Source organism: Megalobrama amblycephala, linkage group LG9, assembly GCF_018812025.1.
Source record: "Megalobrama amblycephala isolate DHTTF-2021 linkage group LG9, ASM1881202v1, whole genome shotgun sequence".
In the NCBI taxonomy this organism is placed as follows: Eukaryota; Metazoa; Chordata; class Actinopteri; order Cypriniformes; family Xenocyprididae; genus Megalobrama; species Megalobrama amblycephala.
Window position 1 is genome coordinate 30,970,112 of NC_063052.1, and position 17,847 is coordinate 30,987,958.

General features: G+C 38.7%; 2 protein-coding genes across 2 annotated transcripts; one reads left to right on the forward strand and one right to left on the reverse strand.

Annotated features, from left to right (window-relative positions):
- Window positions 1-1,552: 1,552 nt before the first annotated feature.
- rnf4 (ring finger protein 4) lies at window positions 1,553-10,078 on the forward strand. The gene is made up of 8 exons (XM_048202779.1): window positions 1,553-1,677; window positions 2,177-2,251; window positions 2,404-2,533; window positions 4,050-4,126; window positions 4,284-4,296; window positions 4,548-4,671; window positions 6,584-6,635; window positions 8,999-10,078. Exons 2-8 carry the CDS (start codon window positions 2,240-2,242, stop codon window positions 9,146-9,148), a joined length of 558 nt encoding a protein of 185 aa, XP_048058736.1. The 5' UTR covers window positions 1,553-1,677; window positions 2,177-2,239; the 3' UTR covers window positions 9,149-10,078.
- A 1,448-nt stretch (window positions 10,079-11,526) lies between these two features.
- purab (purine-rich element binding protein Ab) lies at window positions 11,527-17,845 on the reverse strand. The gene is made up of 2 exons (XM_048202778.1): window positions 16,998-17,845; window positions 11,527-16,957 (listed from the first exon to the last, which is right to left on the reverse strand). Exon 1 carries the CDS (start codon window positions 17,843-17,845, stop codon window positions 17,006-17,008), a length of 840 nt encoding a protein of 279 aa, XP_048058735.1. The 3' UTR covers window positions 11,527-16,957; window positions 16,998-17,005.
- Between the last annotated feature and the right edge of the window lie 2 nt (window positions 17,846-17,847).

Here is a 17,847-nt window from a genome sequence, read left to right on the forward strand (position 1 = left end):
TGGCCTCCATAATCCTTAAATGGAAGATGTTTGGGACGACCAGAACCCTTCCTAGAGCTGGCCGTCCGGCCAAACTGAGCTATTGGGGGAGAAGAGCCTTGGTGAGAGAGGTAAAGAAGAACCCAAAGATCACTGTGGCTGAGCTCCAGAGATGCAGTCGGGAGATGGGAGAAAGTTGTAGAAAGTCAACCATCACTGCAGCCCTCCACCAGTCGGGGCTTTATGCCGAGTGGCCCGACGGAAGCCTCTCCTCAGTGCAAGACACATGAAAGCCTGCATGGAGTTTGCTAAAAAAACACCTGAAGGACTCCAAGATGGTGAGAAATAAGATTCTCTGGTCTGATGAGACCAAGATAGAACTTTTTGGCCTTAATTCTAAGCGGTATGTGTGGAGAAAACCAGGCACTTCTCATCACCTGTCCAATACAGTCCCAACAGTGAAGCATGGTGGTGGCAGCATCATGCTGTGGGGGTGTTTTTCAGCTGCAGGGACAGGATGACTGGTTGCAATCGAGGGAAAGATGAATGCGGCCAAGTACAGGGATATCCTGGACGAAAACCTTCTCCAGAGTGCTCAGGAAGGTGCTGGGCCGAAGGTTTACCTTCCAACAAGACAATGACCCTAAGCACACAGCTAAAATAACGAAGGAGTGGCTTCACAACAACTCCGTGACTGTTCTTGAATGGCCCAGCCAGAGCCCTGACTTAAACCCAATTGAGCATCTCTGGAGAGACCTAAAAATGGCTGTCCACCAACGTTTACCATCCAACCTAACAGAACTGGAGAGGATCTGCAAGGAGGAATGGCAGAGGATCCCCAAATCCATGTGTGAAAAACTTGTTGCATCTTTCCCAAAAAGACTCATGGCTGTATTAGATCAAAAGGGTGCTTCTACTAAATACTGAGCAAAGGGTCTGAATACTTAGGACCATGTGATATTTCAGTTTTTTATTTTTAATAAATCTGCAAAAATGTCAACAATTCTGTGTTTTTCCGTCATATGGGGTGCTGTGTGTACATTAATGAGGAAAAAAAAATGAACTTAAATGATTTTAGCAAATGGCTGCAATATAACAAAGAGTGAAAAATTTAAGGGGGTCTGAATACTTTCCGTACCCACTGTATATAGCTAGATCAATGGTAGGATAATTAATGACAGAAGTTTCATTTTTGGGGGAACCAACCCTTTAAATTACATTATGTGTATTTACCTACTATAATGTACGATTTATTTACATATTTATTGTCATCAAATTTTAATGATTTATTTGTTTTAATCTAATTTTTACTTATAAACTATATGGAGACAGAAATGCTTTTCTAATTTATCTTTGTGAGTTTAAGTATTTGAAGAAATGGAATTGAAAGACTGACTTTTTGTAAGCAATCTGCATGGCAAAATATCTTATTTTGGTGCAGTCCTGTTACCTTCCTGACTTTTTGTCCATCTTAGATCGTTGTATTTTATGATATATAATGTTCCCTCTCTGGACGCTAGAGAAGATTTGCAGCTGATGAAAATACATTCATACAAACACAATACAGTATCCAACGAAGAAGAATAATAATAATACTTACAGTCCCACAGGTGGCGCTGTGACTCGAACAGAACTGTGCGTCTCATTCTACTGTATTTGTGCTGTTGCTTTTTAATGCTGACTGCTGGAGAGTGTTGGGTATGTAACCGGTTATTATGAAAAACTGACGATTTAATATGTAAAAAATTAAATATAAAAGGTTGTATACTAATGTACTGAATAATCATTTAACCAAACAAACATGTCTAGAATCAAGCTAGTTGTCAGCTAACAATGAGGAGACCCTGTTAGCCAGTTAGCGAACTAGCTACTATTTTAAACACTGACAGGTTCTTTAATGAATACGTTAATATTTATCATTGTTCACAGAATAACAAAACGCGCCTTTTGTCAATTCTTAATGCACGGTTTTCTAGGAGTGGCTAAATGCAGATATTCAACTCGCTCATTTATTTACATACGATATTTGACATAAGGGTTTTATCCTGTGAGAATATAGCAAGCGTCATTTAAAACGAGTGCTAAATAACACGGATTTCGTTAGACTGAAATGCTAAGGTTAGGCGAGGATGTGAATAAATACAGTGTCTATAAACCGTTTGTGTCCTGATAATATGACTAATTTGTGTTTTAACAGTAATTATCTGGTGGCTAAGTGACATTTCAGGGCATATTGGAGTTGTGATCAACACCAATCATCATGAGTAATACTGTGAGTATGGCTGACCATGTGACCACTCACGTGATTAGTGCTGATTAAATTTAAACTATGGCAGCTTGTTGAATGGTAGTTTCACTTCTTTCAAACAATCACAGATAAACAAAAGCTGTGCTATGGTAACCAGTTGTGTCTTCTGTTTTTAGACCCAGAGGAAAAGACGAACAGCATCTTCCACTGCATGTTCCCACCGTGTCAGCAGAAAGAGAAACCGGACCCAGGTGTCTCAGATAGCAATGGAGACTATTGATGTGCTGGAAAGTGACAGAACTAACAGTGAGTTTGCTACTTTTGCCAGATGAGTCATTCACTTCTGATATAACTGATATGGATTGTTTCATTCCTACAAAAACAACACGCAGCGGTTTAGTGTAAAGAAAAACCCTATGAACGACAATATCATGTTTGCGCAAAGCTGTGAACGATAAACGAGCAATTTCTTTGCATCACACTTTGCAGGAGGGTTGGGCGGCATTAAAAATGTAGAGTTTCCTTTTCAGTTTGTGAGCTGGATTTGCATTGAATTACCCATAGGAATATCTATAGAGAGTTCAACAGTCTGCTTCCTGAAGTAAAAATCCCATTCATTTTCTCCATAGGGAAATTGATTTTGAACAATAACTTATAAATCATTAAAGACAGACCAACTGTGAGCTTACAGGGTTTTTATATGCTTTTGTTGAAGCCAGCAGCCTGCATTATTTCAACTTAATTTAAAAAAAAAATCATGTTTAATGGGGTATCCTGATGAGAAACTGCATTGCCCATGATTCTGCTGAGAAATTTCCACCAATCAGAGAATCAATCAGAGGTTTAGTGCCCACCCACTCCCATGAAGCACTGCAACTGACGTAGTCATAAGCATATTACAGGAAATACTGGTTGTGTATATATAAAAACAATAAATTTTAAATCTATAAATTAATTATTTTACCATTCTACATCGTGTCTAATTTGAAATTTTATTGTCATTAGCAATACTTCATGGGATTGTATTTCCGGAACACTAACAAAGGAATTGTCAAAATATTGAACATGGCTAAACAGATTTTAATTTTCCTCATACTACAAACACAATATCAGTTGTCCATCATATTCCCTCATTTGAATCTGTTTCAAGCTATAATTTGTGGTTTGAAATTCTTATTCGCATTTCTGGAAATCCGTTTTAGTCTGACAGCTCTGATTTATGTGACCTTCTCACGCCACGTAAAACGTAAACTTCAGACGCTGTTATAGACCATTTGTGTGTTTGAAAACGGCCATGATGTGGTTTGTGGGTAGAAAATGACAGTTCTGCAGTAGCAGTCTATGGAAACCACAGAATAAAAGAATAAAAATGGTAATTCTGAGTCTATATCTCACACTTCCAACTTTTTTCTTGGAATTCAGAGTTTATATCTCACAATTCTGAGAAGAAAAATCAAATTTGCAAGATATAAACTTATTATTCTGTCTTTTTTTCCTCAGAACTGCGAGTTTATATCCCACAATTCAGACTTTTTTTCTCTGAGAATTGTGGTATAAACTTGAAATTGCAAGTTATAATGTCTGAATTGGGAGATATAAACTGACAATTGCAATAAAATGAGATGATAAATGTTACAGGTTTAAAGGTTATGTATGTCAAATGTTATATGTTTAAATATGTCATGCTGTAACTATGCCCCCTATGAACTATCCAGTTGGATACACAAATAATCAGATTTGGACTGACAGTGTGAATGTAGCCTAAATGTCTCCTGATCCAGACTGTGATAACTTGTTTCTCTTCCATGCTGTCTTGTCAAAGGTGAAGATGTGGTAGATTTAACTTGTGAAGGGTCTGAACCTGCGGTTGTTGACCTCACCAATAATGATTCTATTGTGGTGAGTCTTCAACACTTGTACTCAACATTTGTACTAAAGTAAAGGTTGAATGAAGCTTGTGCTTTCTATTCTTTGGTTGTGTTGGTATTATTAAGAGTGTTTTAATGTATTGTCTCTTTTCTGTCTCTCCCTTCTCTAATCGTCTCATGGGATCAAGGTTGTGGAAGATGGTAATGTACTATTCTGTTTGTAACTTCTGATTTATGAGTTATTTTTGATAAAAGCATGCTATAAACAGATAAAGGTAATGTAAATGTAGTTTTCATTAAATATAATGTTGGAGGATTTGTGGTGGATTTAAAATAATATGATGACACTGTGCCACTTCACAGAATCATACTTATTGTAGTGGCAGTGAAATGAAATGGTTTTTAAAAATGTTTTAACTATGTCTGTCTTTACATTGATGTTTGTGTTGCAGGTGTGCAAAGCAGACGTGGACAGGGCACAGAGAGTTACGTACTGAGCAGTGATGAAGAGGAGGAGTCCAGTCTCAGACTTAGTCCGGGTTTACTGTCCTCTCTACATGCCAGCTCACAGGCCAGGTACCTCCATCTCTCACAGATTTATATCGGCCTATGTAGGGATGGGCGATAAAACGTTCGATGTAATGTTGTATGTCCATGGACCATTTATCCACTCGGCTCGAAGTTCAAACTGCAGCGCAGGCTTACTGTAGCAGATGTGTTTATTCGCTGACAGGTCTTGGTCACATGACCATTAAACAGCGCTGTGAGATCCAGTGAGAAGTGCTTAAATTCAGCCAAGAACACAAATGTCTTGGTGATAACTAAGCCAGATGAAACCGAGCTGACAAACAGGAGAAACACTGTGCGCAACAATATAGTCAGAGGCTTTTCAATCTACAAATCGCCATCATTTACCATGGATTTGCTGTAGTAACACTAACTGCACCTTGGTATTGTGGCAGAAATGTGGGCTATTCATATCATATTTTATTATATCATTAATGTAGACGTGTTGAAGGATTAGTTCACTTTAAAATGAAAATTACCCCAAGCATCCAAGCTTTATAATAGCAGTGAACGGGACCAACGAGTATGAAGCTGAAGAAAGTGCATCCATTCATCATAAACGTACATGTTGCGCCAGTTACGCTTTTTTCGTAATTTGAAAATGGAAGGAGTAGGATGAAGAGTAAGCATTTTGAACTGCGAGAGTTTTACTGCAGTCTGGTGGAAGCTAGATATTTTACTTTATAACTTGTTAGATATTTTTCTTACTCAAACGCTTCACTTCAGAAGGCCTTTATTAACCCCCCGGAGCCATGTGGAGTATGTTTATGATGGATGAATGCACTTTCTTGAGCTTTATACTCATTCACTGCCATTATAAAGCTTGGATGCGTCAGGATACATCAGAAAGAAAAAAGTCATACACCTAGGATGGCTTGAGGGTGAGTAAAGCTTGGGGTAATTTTCATTTTAAATTGAATTAATCTTTTAAATGTATTAAAGGAGTAATGGAATATTATTACAGTATTTTTTGTGATTTAAACTCTAGCATTTGGGCATTTATACTATTTAGGCTACTGTATTTTATACAAATACCATAGAAACCATATAGTTACATTTTACCATGGTATTGAGGTGCAGTTATGTGTGGTTTTAACTGGTTGTCATGATTTAAATATATGCTACTATGGAAGACCAATGGTTAATTTTAATAAAACTCAAACAGTCAGAATATTTAAATTTTACCATATAAAAATGAGGTTACAATTTTTATACATGTTAATGTTTTTGTTTTTTTTAATGAACGTAAAACTCAAGCTACTGCTACTATCAGCTCAAAATACTGACAAATGTGCATTTCTAAGAGGCAAAACATGTAGTATTATTATTATTATTATTATTATTATTATTATTATTATTGCAACCTGCAATGCAAACTGTGCTGAAGATACATGCCACAAAGTCAAGAAACACAAACCTGTGTTTGTGATATTAAACAATATTTATGATATTAATGAATATTGATATTAAACAATATCACCCTTCAGCACATGCAGAAACTAAGTAATTAATTTTTCTACGAAGATGTTTTGTTAAGGAAAAATGACTGGAAAAATGTAAAGAAACATGAAGTTCTGACCATAAAGAGTAGTTTAAAACCACGATTGTTGGTCTGGTTTCTACAACTTTCACTTAGGAGCAAAAATCTGCCCTTAAACTTGAAATGAATAAGGAATTGACATTATCATGGTAATTATCGATATCGACTGATATGAAAAATTTTATCGTGATAATTATTTTGGCCATGTCACCCAGCCCTAGGCCTATGCTAAATGATAATCTTAATCCTTGTATGCAGATTTTGTGGATGCAGCTTTGTGAACTTTTACACTAAGTTAGCATCTAGTTAACTAGTCTAGATCAGTCTGTATTCCTCCATATTCTCCTGTTGACTTGTTTTTTTGTGTTCTGCTGACCGTAGGTCTACACCAGGTGCTGTTAGCTGTCCTGTTTGCATGGATGCTTATTCAGAGGTAAGTTATGTGCGCGACTAAGGTAAATAATCATATATGCAGTTCATTTAAGCCTAAAATATTCTTTGTTCGATGCATGTGCATTACAACAACTCTTTTGAGAGAATGTTACATCATTGCCCACATCCTGAGCAATCTCTCTCTCCACAAGTTCTAACCAGTTGTACAAATGCGGGTACTTTCCGCCCTCTTTGCACAGTCTCTCATCCATGTAGCTGTTCATTGTTGTTGTAGCTGGCAAACGCTTTTCTCTGTTCCACATTTCTTTGACTACCTTGTGAATCAAAGGTTCTTGTGGACAAACTAATTGGTGCAAAAAAAATTCAATGCACATATGCAGATTGTGTGTAAATAGAAAAATCGGGCTGCACACATACAGTGTACTTTGGGCTTTATATGTTTAATTCACCACAAAATGAATGCTGTCATCATTTAAGGCCAATCGACCCTTTGCTGGGAGTTTGATTGAAAGGCGATCTAACCAATCATAATGCCGCAGCCACCGTTTTGTCCGATAAAGCAGTCCGGAGAGGTAGTAGATTAATGTCCGTGGACTTGAACTTGAAAAATGGTGTGTACTGACATCTTTCCTTGGTTGAAACAACATTTCTGCCCTACAAAGCAAAAAGGCAGTAACTACGCAGAGTGCAGAACTGAGAAAAATTACTTAAAAGTTATCCTGTCATCCAGCTAAGTAGTTGTAGGTAGATTATTGGACATGTTGCTGTTATGTTACTTTATATTAGCTTATTCTTTGTACATATCAATCCTCATATTTAATTTGTCACATAACAAAGGATGCCTTGAATGTCATGAAAATGACAATAACTAATTTTTGACCAAAAATGCAGTTACTGCCTTTTTGCTTTGTAGGGCAGATTTCTTTTTATGTTATTTCATGTTTATTTGATTCTATAATTTAACTAGTTGGAAGAGATGATCGGTTCGCGCCCCGCTTGAACTGAGGCACTACAGCGATCTGTAATGACACATTAAAGAGCCACATAATGGTATTTATTGTTTAAATGTGTCCCTGGACCACAAAACCAGTCATACTGTAAGTGTCAATTTTTTGAAATTGAGATTTATACATCATGTGAAAGCTGAATAAATAATAAGCGTTCCATTGATATATGGTTTGTTAGGATAGGACAATATGACCGAGATACGACTATTTGAAAACCTGGAATCTAAGGGTGCAAAAAAAAAAAAAAAAAAAATATTGAGAAAATCGCCTTTAAAGTAGCCCTTAGCAATGCTTATCCACTCACAAAAATATATTTTTTTAACGGTAGGAAATTTACAAAATATTTTCATTGAACATGATCTTTACTTAATATCCTAATGATTTTTGGCATAAAAGAAATCGATAATTTTGACCCATACAATGTATTGTTGGCTATTGTTACAAATATACCCGTGTGTCTTATGGCTGGTTTTGTGGTCCATGGTCACAAATTTCTTTAAAAAATGACAAAATTTGAAAGAGACTTTCCTGCACTGTCTTGTCTGTCGACATGTTGTCAGTGTCCTGTTTGCTCCGTGATGTATTTTTCACTGCGTGAGAACATGTGTGGCCTGAGAGTGCCATGGCTTGTCTGACATGGCAACAGTAACTAAAGGGTCAGTTCACACTGCACCAACAGACGGCAACAGACACTTTGTCTTTACATATGTCTGCATCTGTTGGTGTCAGTTTGAGCTTTGTTTTATTTATTTTTTTTAAAACGTCGGTTTGAATGAACAATTCAGTGACTCGCTCATAGAGATTCACTTGTTTCATTACAGGATGAATCGGCATTTTTGAACTATTTTCTTGATTCAATGACAAATACATTTAAGTCACTTGTCGCCACCCACTGGTGAATGATGCAATTGATATATTCTTTATTTTAAGCATTAAGTTACTTTCAAAAGGTGATTCACTGTATTTTGATCACTACTGTAGACATCAAACCATAATTCTTTATTCCCAGTACTTCTATGATCATTTGAATTTTTGCAACACAGAAATAATGATGCTGTGTGGTGGAAAAGACCGTTTGTGAAGCTGTTTCATACCTATACATGACAGCTGCTCTCTCTTAATCTGTACTCTTCATTCATCAGCTGGGAAAAAAAATCGTTCTGAAAGTGATTCCAACAACATTCCTCTGTGCCGTTATCATTATGGTGATTTAAACATTTTTTTTAGAACTGTATCATTATCCTTGGTTTCAAAGGGCCTTTAATGATGAACCATTTTGATTGTGGATGAAATGATTTAATTGACCTAAATATTTCTTCTAATCAATAATATGATTTATTTCTCTGTTTAAATAATACGTCTGACTTTGTAAATGCATCTTTGATTCCATTTCCAGATCATTGACAGTGGTCGGCTCATGGTCTCCACAAAGTGCGGCCACCTTTTCTGCAGTCAGTGCATCCGCGACTCTCTCAGCCGAGCTCACAGCTGCCCTACATGTAGAAAGAAACTCACACAAAAACAATATCACCCAATATATATCTAATGGTAAGACAAGCAACTTGCTGGGATCAGCTGAATGCATCTCAAAAGTTCTGCAGTTTGTTCTCATCAAACAACTGCACAGCTCCATGTTTTCACTGGCTGTTTCGTATATTTTACACATCGGTGCCGAGATGATATTTGGCACAAAAAACAAATAAAAAAAACATTGTATGATTCTGTTGAAACTGAAAGGGCACTTAGTCTAGGATTAAGTATTTTTAAATTGTGAATACAAACACTGTTTTGATGTTCAGGAAAATTGGAATATACTGACATGGAGTAGTCCGGGTTTGAGGTCTTGGCTGCTATAATAATAATATAATTTAGTTTTTTTGTCATTTAACTCTGCCCAGTTTGTAGTATTGAGTAAAATGGTTAAAGTTAGGGTCCAGTTTGAATGAAACACGAGTGACCAACCATCACAGTATCATTTAGTGATATTAGTTTAGTCTTGAGATCAAATGGCTCACTGCTGTGGTGGTCTCTATTCTTCTTTAGTAAAATTTGTCAGTGAAATTTGTGAGCTTTTAGTGAATGGGGCGCACTGATGAGGTCGCCCTCCCCCTGTACCTGCTCTCATTTATTCGTATAGCCTTAGTACCAGCCTTGTTAGCTTTAACTGATGGGAATTAATATTTAGATTCATTATTTGTCATCAAATGTATTGCTGCATTCGTATTAATTTTTGAAGGAACAATGGATGCTGGTCAAGACTGCGTAAATGTCACTTTCATCTCAGAAGCACTTTTAAACTGGTCAGAGGATTCTTCCTGACCGTTTAGCAGTGGGTGACTAAAGCTAGCAAGGCTTGTTTGCCAACTTTACATGTTAAATGTTGATATTTGTATATATTTTCATGTATAAAGGACCTGTAAGAGGTGTTAGTATTGTAAAGACCATAACATTTATTTCAATAAACGTTTTGATCACTTGTTGTGTACTTTATTTCATGGGGTTTAAAGCAATCTAAAGGGTTAGTTCACCCAAAAATGGAATTTCTGTCATTAATTACTTACCTTCATGTCATTTCACACCCGCAAGACCTTTGTTCATCTTCGGAACGCACATTTTAAAAGATATTTTTGATGAAATCCGAGATGTTTCTGATGCCCAAGAGAAAGCAACGTAATTACTACATTCAAGGTCCAGAAAAGTATTAAAGACAAAGCAAAAGTAACTCAATTTATTTTTTTTTTGTCATTCTCCTATGCTGTTGACGTAGTAAGCACAGTGCAGCGCTTCCAGGTTCTACGTCAGAACGCCGGCTACAGCCTCAGCATCACACGCATGCATCGTGCTGCTCACGTGAACAGCGTCCGCCAATACTGAGTCGGCGTTCAGATGTAGAACACGTCAACAGCATAGGAGAATGACAGGGAAGAGGAAAAAAATGTTGAATAAAGTTAATTTTTTTTTGTTTTTGCGCACAAAAATATTCTTGTCGCTTCATAACATTAAGGTTGAACTATTGAAGTCATGTTGACTTTCAACGATGTCTTTAATATTTTTCTGGACCTTGAATGTGGTAATTGCATTGCTTTCTGTTGGGGATCAGAAACCTCTCAGATCATCAAAAAGATCTTCATTTGTGTTCTGAAGATGAACAAAGATCTTATAGGTGTGGAATGACATGAGGGTGAGTAATTAATGACAAATTTCATTTTTGGCTGAACTAACTCTAAAGTTTTTAAACAACTAATTTTCTTGGGTTTCTTGTGTTCTGTACTTGCTTAAAGGGATAGTTCACCCCCCAAAAATCAACTTTTCTTTCTTCTGTTAAACACAAAAGAAGATATTTTGAAGAATGTTGGTAACCAGACAGTTGACAGTAGCCATTGACTTCCATAGTAGGAAAAAATAAATACTAAGGAAGTCAATGGCTATTATCAACTCTTTAATTACCAACATTCTTCAAAATATCTTCTTTTGTGTTCAACAGAAGAAAGAAACACACAGGTTTAGAACAACTTGAGGGTGAGTAAATGACAAAATTTTCATTCTTGGGTGAACCATCACTCTAACCTACTAAAGAAATACAGTAGTTCTCCCAAAAATAAATATTCTGTCATCATTTACTCGCCTTCATGTGGTTCCAAACCTGTACAACTTTCTTCCGTGGATCGCAATTAGATATTTTATAAGTCAGTGGGGTCCAAACAATGGATGATGACAGAATTGCCATCAAATTTGGGTCATTTATTCCTTTAAAAAGCAGCTGGAACTGAGCTGATCTGGGGTGCGTTTCCCGAAAGCATCGTTAGTAAACTATGGTCGGAAGTCCCTTTGAACTCTATTGGTAACGACAGAACTTGCGACCATAGTTCGCTTTGGAAAACGTACCCCAAGATGTTAGAATTCAAGGACGCAAAAACCAATCGCTGCCAGGGAGGAATGGATGATTTATTGCAATTAGTCATTTTCAGACACAAAGGCTTTCCAACTCAAGAACAACATACGTACCTGTACAAAAACACACTTGTTACCAAGAAACGTAAATCTGAATAAAATCGTGAGAACACGCAAACAGCAAAGGGAACAAACAGAGGATGCAGAGGAGGATGGTTGTGGCAATGATGAAGAGTAGAACACGGTGGATTTCTAAGCCAATTTAAGCACCATATTCATGTTATAGGAAAGGCAGAACAAAATACCTTTGAATGTAGGACTTAAGTTTAACATGGGTACACACATGAGAATAATCATCACAGTATTTTTTCATTAGACATTTTAACCAACTAAAGAAAATAACAGTTGGTGCACTACTTAGTCATCATGCAATTTACTTTAGTAAACCTTCTGTAACACAGACAAAATAGACTTCAATATGTAGAAGAACTTCATAGATTTCTGCCAAACAGCAATTGTCACAAAGCCTGGAAAGTAATTATAGAATCTTTGAATGTGAGGTCACCTATCAAAAATAATATGCTGATTTTTTATTTTCTTTATATATTTAAAGTGCAAGTATTTTATCCATTTGATTCACTGCTTTCTGTAAGTATAAAATACAAAGGAAAAAAAAAAACGGCAATATGCTTTTTCCTATGTACATTTCCTGTGCATATAGGAATACATATATAGGAATCTAGTGCATATTTTTATATATATATATATATATATATATATATGTATTTATATATATGCTATCTTTTTTTAATAAAGAGGCGCATCATATGTAACAAACCATATATACACACACATCACAGGTCATATATATATTTTTAAGTACAACACATTTGATAGGGAATAAAAAGGAAATGGTTGGTGGGATATGTGAATACCCTCCTTGTGCATTGACCCTCGATGCAGGACCCCTCCCAGACAGTCTGCTTAATACGCAAAACGCTCACAGTTACATGCTAAGCAGGTCGAAGCCTTGAGCTTGTGAGACCGAAGGATCGTGAAGTATGAGAACTAACCCAAGTTCGTGACTGGCCGTGGTTTAACAGGGAAGGGGATCCATATAATCACACACGCACACACACACACACACTTCATGAGATTAACACGTAGATCAAGTTAAAAGGTCGCAATTCGCTCTTCGTATATTGGAAAATGCAGATACGCAAGGGCTTTAAACTGTCTGTGCAGCTCTGTTAGTTCACAAATACACGCTCCGCTCATTAAGGTCAGGTGTCGTTAGAATCGGCACCACTAATTGGAGAATAGACTAAAATAGAGTCAGAGTACCATCTTATTTTTTTGTCCCCACAGCCTGTTGTGCATCAAACCAATACTGGTCTTTGCTGGTGGAGAGCTTAAACACTATTAGATGAACGTTACAAGAAATTCTTGGCTGAACGCTGCCACCTGGACAGGATTGAGCCATTTAGTACCCAATAGCACCTTCATGTTTGACTTTAAACATGTGCTCGTTCCATCGAGGGCTTCAACTGAGAGCAAAAGCGGCGTGTTTTTGCAGATTTGCATTGTTTTGCTCTAGGAAACACCCTTTCGGTGTTACTTCCAGTTTCGATTCCTTCAGATTTCGTACTGTGGCACACATTGAACAGTTTTCGCAATCGGATCCGGGCAGTGATAGGAAAAAAGATTCGCTTACCGGTCTCAGAGGAAAAGAAATATTACAGTGTACAAATGGACTTAAAATAGCCCCTACAAGCAAAGCATGGCGTTTCAGATTCAGAAGAGTCTTGAAGAGATGCGAGGGCATATATATCGAGCGAGACAAAGTGCCTATGTATGCTTTAATATTGTGCAGTGGTAAACAAGAGACTAAACGCTCCACAGGAATAATGTCAGCCTTGATCCCCCATAGACTTCCTCGTGTGCTTAGCACGAAACGGGTCTTTAGCATGGGGGTCTGTGGCTGGAAACCCCCAAACTGTCTGTAGGCTGGTGGCTTTACTAGATACAAAGGTCTTGTTTTTACAAAACCCCACATATCTGAGTATTTGTGATGTCTGGGTCTGACAGCAACAGGCTTTTCACCGCATGTCTCAGCAATACTAGTGAGCTGGCTTACATCAAGAGGGTTTGAGAAAAAAGGTCTTTATCCTAAACAACATTCTTCAGATATTTTATCAAATAAATAGTTATGAATATCTCGGACTGAAGCATTGTGCATTTAACATTGGCTAAAATGAAAAATAAAACAAGAATACGTATATTAGAAACCGAGTATTAAAACTACTCCAACCACAGAGAAGTGACTACATCGATATTTCGAGGTCACGCCGAAGGGATCGCGCCAGATTTGCCGCCGTATGCACGGGCGCTTTCAGACGGTCCCTGTTTGCGGTGACCGGTTAGGTTACTAGACCCTAAAAACTTTGACTTGGGCAGTCAAAAAGGTACGTTTAATACTCAGAGAAATGTTTCAGTAAGAGCGAGCCTCATGCGTAACTTTATTTTTTGTAATTGCAGGGGACGAGTATCCACACACACGGAATGCCGACGTCGAGCGAGATTCAATCGCCTCGCAAAATCCTACCCCCCTGGGACCCCAAGAGGTAGCCATCTGTAATGCCTGTTCAAAAACATCACATTATTATCTAGATACTCAAAATAGTATTTCTGGAAGTTAACTTTCTAATCAATTGGATTCAAAGAGTATAACTGTTCGACTCGACCATTTATAGCTTCAGTTACATAATATGAAGTGTGAAAATTTGAAAGACATTAATTGTTGTATTTAAATAGCTGGATTTTTAGGATTTCTAATCAGGCATTGAAAAAGAGTATCCATTATGATGTCTTTTAGCCAAGAGTTTCGCTTTGGGGGTCCAAAGGGGGACCGGAACCTGCAGGGGGACTGAATTTTGCGCAACGTCGCCATTGGCACGCAGCCTACAATATATTGCACACGATACTGAAATGTTAGCACTGTAACTTTAGTGAGAAAAGAAAAATCTCAAGGTGCGATGTGACGAGGTTGACAACAAACGAATTCAGCAACTGATAAGTAAGACCGGCAGAAGAAAATCCCACGAACGGGGATATTAGCACCATACAAAAAAATCATACAGGCTACTGCCTCGGCCGTAAGTCTACTAATATAGGCCTACATTAGCATAACGTTGGGCTGTAGCGAGAAACATTTGTACAACTTTATTACGCTGTTTTTGTTTTGTTTTTGTTTTTTTTGTTTTTGTTTTTTTTTTTTTACACGCAGCTTTTTCATTTTTTTAACTGTGTTATTTTTTTTAATGAATTGAATTTTTTTATACGGAGCACAAGGAGCAGACCTCCACCGCCTTTAGGTGACTACTGCTGTATTCGCATCGTGTCGGAATTACCGCAATCAATTACGCTTTTCATCATTTGGAAATTTTGCCATCAACGACAAAACCGCACAAGAGTTTTGCCATTAGAATCCAAGTAATTCCGATACGACGTGAACGTAGCACGTCCATGTTTACGTCAGCACTGTTTGATTATGACATCATCGTTCTTTTCCCGGCAACGTGGAGGGCCGAGAGCCCCGTGCGCCTCTTCCTTTGATTGGCTTGTCGAAGAAGTCATCGAAGAAGCACCACGAGTGGTACAGCAACAATGCCGTTGTGACCCCGAACGACAAAGAAAGACAAACAGCGATCAGAAAGAAAATGATCGGACACGTAAAGCATGTAAACGTGTGGAGAATATAAGGCACCAGAGTTGTTTTTTGACGTTGTAGAGGATGCTCCGCGCAGGTATTAACGCAACTCACACTAGTGGACAACTCCTTTTTGAGTACCCCCCCCTCCCACCCCCTCCCAAAAAAACAAAACAAAGAAAAATTCCCACAGAAAACGTGGGCAATTTCATAAGGATCTAAGTACATCTGATTCACAAAATCATAGTTTGTATATCTAAGTTAGCACTTCAATGAAACCATCTGCCCAAATGTCAGTGGGCATGGTGCAACAGGGTTCGTATTTAACAGGAACAAGCGTCAACCGGTCGTTTTCGCAATGCCTTCGCTGTGCGGCTACCGAAGTACACATTGCATGACGCGTGCAAACAAACAATCTCATTTGCTTCGTGTATAGAGTTAAAATGAGCAAACAACACCTAGATTTCCTCGTATGCGTTTAAAAGGTGCACTCATTCATATTTTGGTTTAAGTTAGACTTATTCTGGAAATTAAAGTTTCAATAAGATTGAGTTTACGTAGATATTTTGGCTGGTCATGTGATCTCATCACGGCGGCCCCCACGACGCAATCAGCGTAAAACTTTTAAATGATGGAAAAATGAGTGAGTGCACCTTTAAGTCGAATCAGAAGGGGTGACATCCGTTTATGTAAATTGAATATTCAGACAGAGTGCGTGTTGAAATATACACGGCACTCCCTAATCATTGTATCTTCACTTCTGATGTCCGTTTGCATGTTGAACCTTTGGTTCAAATGGTTCCTAAATAATAGCTTTTGTGCTGGAAGTCAAGCACTAGTAATTCAAATATATATTTCTTCCTCTTTGTCAATTTGCACCATTGGAAATAGTTACACTGCAAAAAAAAAAAAAAAAAAAAAAAAAAAAAGGAAAAAAAAGAAAGAAAAAAAAAAGAAAAAAAAAGAGAAAGATTTTCCATCTTGTTTTCCAGTAAAATACCCTTAAAACAAATATACTCGACAAGCAGAACTGTACAAGACGAGTTAGAGTGGGGTCACTTGCTCTAATAAGCAGCAAGCTAGATTTACGTCACTGGCTTTGCATGCTCTTGTTAAAACCCCCAGTGTGCATGCTGAATATCAGCAGCATTTTCACCTCACTTTGTAGTTTTTATTAAGAAAGTACATTTTAAAATCTGCAAAAAACACACTGCGTCATCAGGTTGGCCACATGATTGACAGGTGTCAGTTCTGACGTGTTTAGAAAGCTTGTATTACAACTGACCCCACTCATGTGTCCACTATCACACAGGACAAATGTTTATAGAAAGTGTAATTTTACCATTGACTAGGTATGTTCTTTTGTTTCCAGTACTGACATTCTTTGCTGTGTGTCATGAGTGCTAGGAATAAAATTGTGCACACTGCTGGGTTTTTCTTAAAACGATACTTACACACATATTTGTACTGGAAAACAAGAGGATTTCGCAGTGCATAAGAGCTTGGATGTGTCACACACGTGGGTAAAGCGGGATATACACACACTCCTGCACCATCCTGGACACGGTTCATACATGTTGTCGATAGCAGCGTCTTACTGTTAAATGGTGGGTAAGTGGGTAACTTCCGGCGATGAGTGAAGAGATGCAACTGTTGAGTCTGTGAAGGTTGTGTGTGTAGAGCGATCCCATATTACAGTAACGTCTGATTATCATGTCATTCGTTCTGTGCACATGTATATATATATATATATATATATATATATATATATATATATATATATATATATATATATGCTATGCATTAGTCCTCGTCCCCGTCGTCCTCGTGCAGGCCCTCCGGTAGCATCTCGCGCGCCCTCCGCTCTCGGCTGCGCTCCTGGATCTTCTTCATCTCGTCAGCGTACTTGCAGAAGGTCGTGCCGAATTTGGACCACACTTTGCAGGGCACGGTGATGGAGTTGCGGTAGGTGGGCTTCACCTCGCTCACCCGCATGAAGACGCCGTACTTGTTGGACCCCACGTCGAAGAAGAAGCGCTTGTTGTCCACTGTCAACGACGTGCCCTCGGGCAGCTCCGCGGGGTCCTCGTCTACGCCGAAGTCGTCGATGAGTTTGGCCAACGCGTCGCGGAACTCGATGAGTCCCTGGGCCGGAAGAGCGATAGTCTGGCCTTGCGAGGTTCCCAGGCCGGGCCCGCGATTGACGGTCTGCCGGATCCGGAGAAACCGCCCCCTCTGGTTCTCCTTCAGATCCATGTAGTACTTTCGATTCTCCCGCACCAGGAACTCGCTCTTAAGCGCCCTCCTGGGCTCGTCCTGCACAATGTCGGGGTTGCTGGGGCCCAGCTGGGCGTAGTGCTCGATGAAGTCTCCCAGGTAGTCGCGGAACTCCACGGCGACGGACATGGAAAGAGTCAGGCGGCTCTTGTTTCCGCCGGCCCCGACCTCTGCAATCTTCAGAAAGCGGCCTTTGGCGTTCTGCTTCACGTCCAGATAGAAGCGTTTGTTCTGAATGTCGACCCGCTTCGAGGCGAGCTCCTCCGTGTCGTGCTGGAGCCGCGATGCGGCGCCCGGGTGCATCGGGCCGGCGCCGGGGCCTGTGGCGAATCCACCCTGCTCACTTCCACTGTCTCTGTCCGCCATGA